Genomic DNA, 12,500 nt, shown 5'->3' with positions numbered 1-12,500 from the left:
AAAGACAGTATTTCTTACACAACAAATTATAATTATTTAGCAGCTAATTCTTATTGATTTGTACACTCTAATTCACATATTTTAGTATGATTAGCTCATCCCCTATGAGGGGTAGGTTTAGGGGTGGGGTTTGGGGTCACACATCTCTTTAAAAAACATGTTTTTATACGAATGAAATTGTATGAATTCATACAATTTAGCAATTTTTCTGACAAAATGTAAAATAGTTACACTTCCTCTGGGCTGGATTATCTCTGGATAATGTATATTATATATGACCACTAGTAAATAATCAAATAAAACGTCCAATTTACTAGTAAAAAAAAATCTAAATTGTCTAATAAAAAAATCAGAATTGGACAGTTTGCTAATAAAAATATCTGAATATGGCAATTTCCTAGTAAAAAATGCAATCAGGCAATTTGCGAGTAGAAAATCGAAATTGTCCAATTTGCTAGTAAATGAATTGCAATCTGGCCAAATTGCTAGTAAAAAAAATTGCTATCGGCCAATTTCCTAGAACAGGAATTGGATTTTAGACAATCTGGTAGTAAAAAAAATGCAATCAGTCAATTTGCTGGAAAAAAATCATAATTGGCCAATTTGCTAGTAAAAGAATTGGAATTGGAACAATTTGGTAGTAAAAAAAACTAAATCTGCCAATTTGCTAGGAAACATTTTAAATAGCAAAAAATCAGAATCTGGCCAATTTGCTGCACTGTAAAAAAAAAGTTGACTAAACTAAAATTTTAAGGCAACCAGCTTCAGGACATTTTTTGAGTATACTCAACTTAGATCAAGTCAAGTGCAGTACTTGGGTTGAAAGTTCAAAAAAGCTCTGCAGCAAGTTGCCTCTTAACTTTGAGTTGAGTCAACTTCGGCCAGTTTGCTAATAAAATAATCAGAATCTGGCCAAATTGCTAGTTAAAAAAACTCAGAATCTGTCAGGTTGTTAGAAATAAACTTAGAATCTGCCAATTTGCCATTTTTGGCCAATAATTGCAAAAAAAACCGGCCAATTTGGTAGTAAAAAAATAACTGGCCAATTTTCTAGTAAAAGAATTGGATTTTGGGCAATTTGGTAATAAAAAAAATCTAAATGGCCAATTTACTAGAAAAAAATCACAATCATAATTGCAAAAAATTGTAATCAGCCAATTAGCTAAAAACATATATATAATCTGCCAATTTGCTAAAGAATATATATATATATATATATATATATATATATATATATATATATATATATATATATATATATATATATATAATTGAGCAATTTGCTAGAAAAAAAACCCATAACCAGTCAATTGGCTAGTTATATATGTAATAAATAATCGGCCAGTTTGCTCATAAAATAATCGAAATCTGGCCAAATTGCTTGTAAAATACACTAAGAAACTGCCAATTTCCTAGAAATAATATCAGAATCAGACAATTTGCTAGGAAAAAAATGTAAATAGCAAAACAAACTGGAATCTAGCCACTAAATCAAAAAGTTCCACGAATTCCAGTGAGATAGCGTTGGAATCAGACAATTCATACCTGTCCACCCTCCCATTTTTCCCGGGATTCTCCCGTATTTTACAGTTCTATCCTCGTGTAAAAGTATTTCCACGTATTTCTCCCGTATTTTCAGTCTTTCTCTGAAGGATGGCAAATAAACATTAAAGAGCCGAGCCTCCCTATAAGCAACCCATACCGCCGAACCACCAGGGGCCGCCTCTTGCTCTTAAATGTGAGTCTGTTCTGTGCTTTCGCTTTGTTTAGGCATGAAAACACTTTAAAATGAATATAAAAAAGGCAGAATTTCCTTTTCATTTCAGATGTCGTCTCCCCTTCATATGCAGTCCTCAAAACATATACACATCATATAGCAGTGCGTGACTGTCAGCTGACACACTCTATAGTGATAAATAGATGCTGTTTCCCAAACGGATTCTGTACACGCGATTTGAAGCGGAACGATGGGTTTTGGGTGCGTGTTTGAACAGACATATACACATAATTAATAATAACAATATCTAAAGTTGTCGATCTTGCTGTTTTTTTTTCAAACACAACTAATTTCATCCTAAATGAGCATAACAAGTTAGCAAAGCAACCTAAGGCTTTCATTATGACGTTAGATCTGTGCATTTTTAAAGTGACGCCTGTTATTTAAAGTAATGAAAAGAAAAAATCTAAATAAATAAGAGATTCATTCGTTGCTCTTTAATCAGAATGTGTAAGTTATACAGAGAAGATTAATGAGGTTTGATAGCTTGATTCATTATAATAGCTATTAATATTAATATTAACTGTTTGCTAATGTATTTGCTGCTAATGTATACTATTTATTTTTCTTTTGTAAATAATAATAATAAAACATATTACTGACCGTTTAACTGTTGATGTACAATGAAACAGCTCCAAATGAACATATTTAGTAACTTGGGGATTTTTTTAAAGGGGGGGGGGGGTCCCTTATGGTGGGCATATCCCTTATTTTCACATCCCAATGTTGACAGGTATGGACAATTTGCTATTTAAAAAAAATCTAAATCATCATCGACCATGGAAAATCCTGATCTGTGCGTCACGTTTGCAAACAGACTCATTTGGAGAAGGAAGATGCAGAAGAGCAGAAGGGACTGTGCTGTATGTCTGTGAGGAGACAGTCGCAGTGGGCGTTCATAGCCTGTTTGTCTCTCTTAGGCTTTTTTCATTACATTCCCCCATTTTCTCCTTCTCTCTCTGACAGCTCCAGTATTTCGGGCTCTGCCGTCAGACATGCTTGACGTGCCGTTTCTCATTCTGTTGGCCATCAGCGTCAGGATCGGGCAGATGCTGAAACTAAAACGACCTTCTTTTAGGCAGTACGGATGTCTTATATAACATGGACGGCTGCGGGGTGACACAGTTAGCACAAGTACAAACTACAACCAGAATATTGAAGCAGAATTTAAGGCAGCTGCACATAATAGCAAAGCTGCATCAAAGGAGAAGGTTAAATAATGACAAAATAATGATTTATAATTGGTTTCTTCTCTGTTTTTGTCTTGTTTTCTAGTCCAAATATCTAAAAATCCTTAAATCAAGAGGCATTTTCAAGACAAGCAAAACATATGGACTTGTTTTTAGAAATAATATGCCAAAATTAAGTGAGCTTGGTTAAATTACTGTTTGCTAAATAAATGTTCTGTATCTATTTTAATATTTATTTAAGCTTTTAATGAGTATTTATTGTTTGAATTGCTTTAATGTTTATATTTGTCCAACAATAGGGATATTAATGAAATTACACTAAGCTATTTAAATGTATTATGTACTTTTGAGTTTTTTGTGTTCATTATTAAATATATTTGAATAATGAATGGCTGCACGGTGGTGTAGTGGGTAGCACGTTTGCCTCACAGCAAGAAGGTCGCTGGTTCGAGTTCCAGCTGGGCCAGTTAGCATTTCTGTGTGGAGATTGCATGTTCTCCCCGTGTTGGCGTGGGTTTCCTCCCAGTTCAAAGACATGTGCTATAGGTGAATTGGGTAAGCTAAATTGTCCGTAGTGTAAGTGTGTGAATGAGTGTGTATGGATGTTTTTCTCAGTGTTGGGTTGCAGCTGGAAGGGCATCTGCTGTGAAAGCATATGCTGGATAAGTTGCCGGTTCATGAACTGATTTATAGATAGATAGATGGATGGATGGATGGATGGATGGATGGATGGATGGATGGATGGATGGATGGATGGATGGATGGATGGATGGATGGATGGATGGATGGATGGATGGATGGATGGATGGATGGATGGATGGATAGATAGATAGATAGATAGATAGATAGATAGATAGATAGATAGATAGAACTATAGACAGAATAATAGACAGAATAATAGATAGATAGATGGATGGATGGATGGATGGATGGATGGATGGATGGATAGATAGATAGAACTATAGACAGAATAATAGACAGAATGATAGATAGATAGATAGATAGATAGATAGATAGATAGATAGATAGATAGATAGATAGATAGATAGATAGATAGATAGATAGAACTATAGACAGAATAATAGACAGAATGATAGATAGATAGATAGATAGATAGATAGATAGATAGATAGATAGATAGATAGATAGATAGATAGATAGATAGATAGATAGATAGATAGATAGATAGATAGAACTATAGACAGAATAATAGACAGAATAATAGATAGATAGATAGATAGATAGATAGATAGATAGATAGATAGATAGATAGATAGATAGATAGATAGATAGATAGATAGATAGATAGATAGATAGAACTATAGACAGAATAATAGACAGAATGATAGATAGATAGATAGATAGATAGATAGATAGATAGATAGATAGATAGATAGATAGATAGATAGATAGATAGATAGATAGATAGATAGATAGATAGATGGATAGATGGATGGATGGATGGATGGATGGATGGATGGATGGATGGATGGATGGATGGATGGATGGATGGATGGATAGATAGATAGATAGATAGATAGATAGAAACGCTATTAGATCTTCATATACAGAATTAGACAAATATTATTAATAAACTACACGAGCCCATAACCCAACAAGCCCAATATATAATGTAGTTTTTAGGGATGTCCAGATCCGAACACGTGATTGGAAATTGGGCCCAATCACACGTTTTCAGACTCGATCGGAATCGGACGTTACTTCCCGATCAGGACTCGAATATATACGGTGGCACAGAGTTAGACCTCTTTCTTGACTTTACACAGAAGCAGCAGTGTGTGCAGCATGACATCACTTTGTTGCAGAGACGCTATTGGTTAAATGCCGGCAAAGTAAAGCGCAGAAGCAGCTTGAAGAGGAAAGCTCGAGTATGTCTGTGGTCTGGAGGTATTATAAAGTTGATGATGACAATATTGCCATAGTAAACTGTGAGATAGTAAACTGTTGAGCTGCTATTTGTTGCACTGAAGTCCAGAAGTGAAGAATTGATGTTATTTATTACTCGATTGTTCAAGCTACCTCACAGAAGTGCTCTGCTTATTAACAGAGATGTTGAATGTTAAAATAAGGTGAATTTAATAATAAATAAGGAACATCCTGGATCTGTTTATTCGTTCTTCTTTATTCTTTCTTTATGTATTATAGAAGTATCGGATAGGATTTCAGTATGGGTAGGTACTCGAAATCAAATGACTCTGACTGAGACTCAAGGTTCAATAGTTCCTTTATTTTGCCCTCCCTTATTTATTTCTTTATTTTTCACTCAACTGCACAGTTTGCTGGAGTTTTCAGAGTTTAATGTCAGCGTCTGCAATGAACTTTCTTCCAAATGTAAAAAACATTGTTATAATATTCATTTCTAATATTTGTTTATGTTTATATATTCTGATATTTGTTTATATTAATGTTTAGAAAACACAATATCAATGTTTTATTTTCAGAAGGCTAAATTATATTTATTTTTGGTGGAAAAACCCTTATTTTCAATCACAACAAAAGATTTATTTAAAACAAATGTTCAATTATTCATTCATTTTCTTTTCGGCTTAGTCCCTTTATTAATCTGGGGTTGCCACAGCGGAATGAACCACCAACTTATCCAGCACATGTTTTTTATGCAGCGGATGATCTTTCAGCTGCAAATCACTGGGAAACACATACACACTCATTCACACACATACTTGTACACTACAGACAATTTAGCCTACCCAATTTACCTATACCACATGCTTTTGGACCCAGAGGAAATCTACGCCAGCACAGGGAGAACATGCAAACTCCACACAGAAACGCCAACTGACCCAGTCGGGACTCGACCTTCTTGCTGTGAGGCCACAGTGCTAACCACTGAGCCACCATGCCAACAGATTTATTATTCATTCAATGATTTTCTGTTTGGCTTAGTCCCTTTATTCATCAGGAGTCACCACAGCGGAATGAACCGCCAACTATTCCAGCATATGTTTTACACAGCGGATGCCCTTCCAGCTTCAATTCAGTACTGGGAAACACCCATACACACTCTTTCACACACACACACTCATACACTACGGCCAATTTACTTCATCAATTCCCCTATAGTGCATGTGTTTGGACTGTGGGGGAAATCGAAGTACCAACATAGGGAGAACTGACCCAGTCAGGACTCGAACCTGTGACCTTCTTGCTGTGAGGCCACAGTGCTAACCATTAAGCCACCGTGCCACCAGATCTATTATTATTATTTTTAAAAATCAATGTCAGCATCTGTGGTTTGAGAGAGCATGTCCACAATGAACTGCTGGTGTCAAACTGGAGCGCAGTTGCTAAGTATAACATTGAGTTTCACCAGTGGGAAATAAACACATAGTTTGGCTGGTCTTCTCCTCTCGAGAATAAACTTTGAGCTTTTAGTCGAACTTTTAGCTCTCCTGCGAGGATTTCGAGCTCAGCGACTTGAAGGGAGATTATTTAAAGATTAGAGGATGAGTTAAAACCAGCCTCTCACTAACCTAGTTAATAAACTCTCTCCCACAGGCCTCTTACACTGGGATGATCAATCGGTGGATTTATTCTAGTCCTTTCTGGAGCAAACTTTTCTGCATGGTTAAACTTTGAAATTTCTCTTTGAGGAAGGGATTACAGTGATTGGGTCTGCCTAATTAATTTTACAGCAACTTTGGGTAATCAGTCTGTATTTTTAAAGTATCTAAGTAGGTTGAAAATAATGTTCACAACCCATTTAACGTAATCTTTCATTCATTCATTTATTTTCTTTTCGGCTTAGTCCCTTTATAATCTGGGGTCACCACAGTGGAATGAACCGCCAACTTATCCAGCATATACAGCGGATTCCCTTCCAGCTGCAACCCAACACTGGGAAACACCCATACACACTCCAGAGGAAACCCACGCCAACATGGGGAGAACATGCTAACTCTATACAGAAATGCCAACTAACACAGGGACTTGAACCAGTGACCTTCTTGCTGTGAGTCGATCGTGCTACCCACTGTGCTAAACATGTTAAACATATTTTTAGTTATGTTTTAATTTGGACAGTTTTAGTATTTTGCTGTGTTTTTCACTTTTATCTGTTTTAAATTTAGCTGTAATATATTATTTTAATATACACTTGCCGGCCACTTTATTAGGTACACCTTACTAGTACCAGGCTGGACCCCGTTTTGCCTTCAGAACTGTCTTAATCCTTCATGGCGTAGATTCAACAAGCTACTGGAAATATTCCTCAGAGATTTTGCTCCATATTGGCATGACAGCATCACACAGTTGCTGCAGATTTGTCGGCTGCACATCCATGATGCCAATCTCCTGCTCCGCCACATCCCAAAGGTGCTCTATTGGATTGAGATCTGGTGACTGTGCAGGTCATTTGAGTACAGTGAACTCATTGTTATGTTCAAGAAACCAGTCTGAGATGATTGGCGCTTTATGACATGGCGCGTTATCCTGCTGGAAGTAGCCATCAGAAGATGGAGACACTGTGGTCATAAAGGGATGGGCATGGTCAGCAACAATACTCAGGTAGGCCTTGATACCATGCTCAATTGGTGCTAATGGGCCCAAAGTGGGCCAAGAAAATATCCCCCACACCATTACACCACCACCACCAGCCTGAACCGTTGATACAAGGCAAGATGGATCCATGCTTTCATGTTGTTGAGGCCAAATTCTGACCCGATCAACCGAATTTGGCAGCAGAAATGGAGACTCATCAGACCAGGCAACGTTTCTCCAATCTTCTATTGTCCAGTTTTGGTGAGCCTGTGTGAATTGTAGCCTCAGTTTCCTGTTCTTAGCTGACAGGAGCGGCACCCGGTGTGGTCTTCTGCTGCTGTAGCCCATCCGCCTCAAGGTTGGACGTGTTGTGTGTTCAGAGATGCTCTTCTGCAGACCTCGGTTGTAACGAGTGCTTATTTGAGTTACTGTTGCCTTTCAGCTGGAACCAGTCTGGCCATTCTCCTCTGACCTCTGGCATCAACAAGGCATTTGCGCCCACAGAACTGCCGCTCACTGGATATTTCCTCTTTGTCAGACCATTCTCTGTAAACCCTAGAGTTGGTTGTGCGTGAAAATCCCAGTGTATCAGTAGTTTCAGAAATACTCATACCAGCCCGTCTGCCACCAACAACCATGCCACGTTCAAAGTCACTTAAATCCCCTTTCTTCCCCATTCTGATGCTCAGTTTGAACTGCAGCAGATCGTTCCCTCCGTATCTACTGTGTTGCTGCCATGTGATTAGCTGATTAGAAATTTGAGTTAACAAGCAGTTGGACAGGTGTACCTAATAAAGTGGCCGGTGAGTGTATACATTTATATATGTACATACATACACATAAAGATGCTACTAAAGCTTACTAAAGTTAAAAATATGCTCCGGCTGGTTGCTAGGGTGTTCTGACTAGTTGCTAGGTGCTCAAACCTCCGCTCAAGTCTCTCCTTTAATATAATTGTGTGAGATTTCTTCATCCAGAAGGTGTAAATAACGCATCCGATAGCTACTCTGCAAATAACACACGTAATGTTAGAGGTTTATTGTTGATTATGAGCAATATTGATGCAGCCTTAAAGCAACGCTCACTAATTACAGCTTTCACAGCACACATTTCTGTGTCTGCAGCTCTTATATTCTCCCACTCCACTTCTGCTTCTGTATTTCTCTCTGTCCTTGGCCATGATGAGAGCATGATTGAAGTGGCAAGAAGGTAATTGGCATTCAGGAACAATGATAATGACCTCTGAAAGGACTGCGCTGCCCCGCTGACAGCCACTCATTTCTGATTTGTTTGGACGGCGCATCTTTCTGTTCATTTGGCCCTGGCGCTCCACACACATTACAGGTCTTTGAACAATAAACAGGCATTTGGTGACAGGCTGGTCATTGCAGATTAACCAGAGACTCAGCATTCAGACGCTGGCGGATATTATGCATTGTGAATACAAATGAAAAGCTTTGCTTTGTTTTATTTGCAACCGGCTATTAGCACTGGCAAAAACTGCGCTGAGAAAATGGCTGTTCCTCAATATGCCTTCTTATTTATGAAGTGTTTTAGATGCTAGTATCAGTATGTTCGCTTTTAGGATATCTATGATGCTCCAAAACAGTGACACAATCCACATGTAGAAGATATATACCTGATGTAAACATCTAAAGATTGCAAGTAGTCACGTCCGCCTGAGTTTCTTTTTTTTAGTTAAACACAAAAGAAGATACTTTGAAGAATGCTGAAAACCTGTAACCAATGACTTTCACAGTAGCAAAAACAAATGCTCAATGTTCAAAGTCAATGTTACAGGTTTTCAGCATTCTTCAAAGTATCTTCTTTTGTGTTTAACACAAGAAAGAATCTCCTAAAGGTTTGAAACAAGTAAAGGATGAGCAAATGATGACAGCATTTATTAAGCTATTGACCGCCATAGTAGAAAAAACAAATACTATGAAAGTCAATGGTTACAGGCTTTCAGCATTCTTCAAAATATCTTATTTTGTGTCCAACACATAAAAGAAACTCTTAAAGGTTTGAAACAAGTAAAGAATGAGTAAATGATGACAGCATAAAAGCTGAACACATGAAACTATTGACTTCCATAGTAGGAAAAACAAATACTATGAAAGTCAATAGTTACAGGTTTTCAGCATTCTTCAAAGTATCTTCTTTTGTGTTTAACACAAGAAGGAAACTGATAAAGGTTTGAAACAAGTAAAGGATGAGCAAATGATGACAGCATTTATAAAGCTATTGACCACCATAGTAGAAAAAACAAATACTATGAAAGTCAATGGTTACAGGCTTTCAGCATTCTTCAGAATATCTTATTTTGTGTCCAACACATAAAAGAAACTCTTAAAGGTTTGAAACAAGTAAATGATGCGTAAATAATGACAGCATAAAAGCTGAAAACATGAAACTATTGACTTCCATAGTAGGAAAAACATATACTATTGAAGTCAATGGTTACAGGTTTTCAGCATTCTTCAAAATATCTTCTTTTGTGTCCAACACAAGAAAGAAACTCCCAAAGAAATGCTGAAAACTTGAAACAAGTAAATGATGAGTAAATAATGACAGCATTTATAAAACTATTGACTTCCACAGTAGAAAAAACAAATACTATGAAAGTCAATAGTTACAGGTTTTCAGCATTCTTCAAAATATCTTCTTTTGTGTTTAACACAAGAAGGAAACTCATAAAGGTTTGAAACAAGTAAAGGATGAGCAAATGATGACAGCATTTATAAAGCTATTGACCTCCATAGTAGAAAAAACAAATACTATGAAAGTCAATGGTTACAGGCTTTCAGCATTCTTCAAAATATCTTATTTTGTGTCCAACACATAAAAGAAACTCTTAAAGGTTTGAAACAAGTAAATGATGAGTAAATAATGACAGCATAAAAGCTGAAAACATGAAACTATTGACTTCCATAGTAGGAAAAACAAATACTATTGAAGTCAATGGTTACAGGTTTTTAGCATTGTTCAAAATATCTTCTTTTGTGTCCAACACAAGAAAGAAATTCCTAAAGGTTTGAAACAAAGCATGAGTAAATGATGACAATTTATAAAAGCTGAAAACATGAAACTATTGACTTCCATAGTAGGAAAAACAAATACTGTGAAAGTCAATGGTTACAGGTTTTCAGCATTGTTCAAAATATCTTCTTTTGTGTCCAACATATAAAAGAAACTCGTAAAAATTTGAAACAAGTAAAGGATGAGTAAATAATGAAAGAATTTATAGAAGCTAAAAACATGTAACTATTGATTTCCAAAACAAAAACTATGAAAGTCAATGGTAACAGGCTTTCAGCATTCTTCAAAGTATCTTATTTTGTGTCCAACACATAAAAGAAACTCATAGAGGTTTGAAACAAGTAAAAGATGTGTAAATAATAATAGAATTTATAAAAGCTGAAAACTCCCAGAGATGGGTTGCGGCTGGAAGGGCATCCGCTGCTAAAACATGTGCTGGATAAGTTGGTGGTTCATTCCGCTGTGATGACCCAGAATTAATAAAGGGACTAAGCCGAAAAGAAAATGAATGAATGAAAAGCTGAAAACATGAAACTATTGACTTCCACAGTGAAAAAAAAAACAAGTACAATTCAAGTCAATGGTTACAGGTTTTCAACATTCTTCAAAATATCTTCTTTTGTGCTTAACACAAGAAAAAAACTCATAAAGGTTTGAAACAAGTAAAGGATCAGCAAATGATGGCAGAATTTATAAAAGCCGAAAACATAAAATTGTTGACTTCCAAAACAAATACTATGAAAGTCAATAGTTACAGATTTTCAGCATTTTTCAAAGTATCTTCTTTTGCATTTAACACACAAATGAAGCTCCTAAAGGTTTGAAACAAGTAAAGGGTGAGTAAATGATGGCTGAATTTACATTTTTGGGTGAACTATCCCTTTAAAGCACAATCTTCTTTGTATAGGTGTACCACAGCTAAAGATATTGCATCCCATTGCCACCAATGCGTTATTATTTCCACAAACTCAATGCATTTACAGCGACTAAGCACAATTGCACAAAAATGCTTTTCATTTCACTATTTTGAATTTGAAATAAGACTTGCAAAATAAAAATGCTGTGCAAAAGTGACAAGAAAAACACTTTAAATGTGGTGCAGCAAAAGGTCACGCTCACCATTTTTGTCAGCTCTGCGGAAAATCTGTGAAGAGAGATAAAAAAAAAAGCAGTCAATGGCAAGTTTATAAGCGTGAGCAGCATTCGGAAGCATTGAGGATTGATGAAATGTTCAGCCGTGATCAATCCTGAACATCATTTGGCCTTTAATGAACTTTACATATTCACAGACATTACTGAGGTGCCTGTATTAAGCCTGTTAAATTAACAAACAAGCCATCCGATATTGAAAACCATTCACAACATACACTCTCTCTGTCTCCAGATGACTAAAGCACACTCCTTTTATTGATTTATTCAAATGTGCATTGCTAATTCTGACTTTGAAGCAGTATCAGTGGCAGAATAATACACTTTTATCAGAGAAACGTCTATAAAAAAAATAACTTTTCTTTGCTATCTGCTCCTTTACTAATTCATATAATAGAGTTACAAAAAATGAATATTTTGAAAGTGATTGTTATGGTGCATTCGTATTTGTTTAATAAAAATAATAATAATAATAATTTTACATTCAAATTATCTACACCAGGGATGCTCAACCCTGTTCCTGCAGATCTACCTTCCTGGTGTGTATTTCCCATAACCATCGTTAGCTAACTAAGTTCGCAAGTTCCGTCGTTACAAACATAGTTGGTTGATTTGGCGTTACCCAAATCCGTCGTTCCAACGAACATTAGCAAACTGCATCACAAACTTGTGCACTTGCAACTACACCTCTGGAGCTGTAGTTAGAAACATAGTTCCTGGCTGTGTTCTATTTCCACTTATCCCCCCTATGCCCTATTCATTTAGAACATTCCAACATTTAAACTTGGAATGATTAAAAATAAAAAAGCATTAAGGTCATCTCTCTT

The 12,500-nt window shown here is 36.3% G+C and overlaps 1 protein-coding gene across 1 annotated transcript in view; it reads right to left on the bottom strand.

Annotated features, from left to right (window-relative positions):
* The window catches only part of necab3 (N-terminal EF-hand calcium binding protein 3), a 102,152-nt gene that overhangs the window by 71,091 nt on the left and 18,561 nt on the right, over window positions 1-12,500 (bottom strand). Inside the window, exon 2 of the mRNA XM_056460637.1 lies at window positions 11,644-11,668. Coding sequence (XP_056316612.1) covers window positions 11,644-11,668 — 25 coding nt within the window. The remainder of the gene's footprint in view (window positions 1-11,643; window positions 11,669-12,500) is intronic.

The sequence above is a fragment of the Danio aesculapii genome, chromosome 6 (genome assembly GCF_903798145.1).
Source record: "Danio aesculapii chromosome 6, fDanAes4.1, whole genome shotgun sequence".
Taxonomy (NCBI): Eukaryota; Metazoa; Chordata; class Actinopteri; order Cypriniformes; family Danionidae; genus Danio; species Danio aesculapii.
The sequence above is the reverse complement of the archived record's forward strand: the minus strand, read 5'-3'. Positions and strand labels throughout refer to the sequence as shown.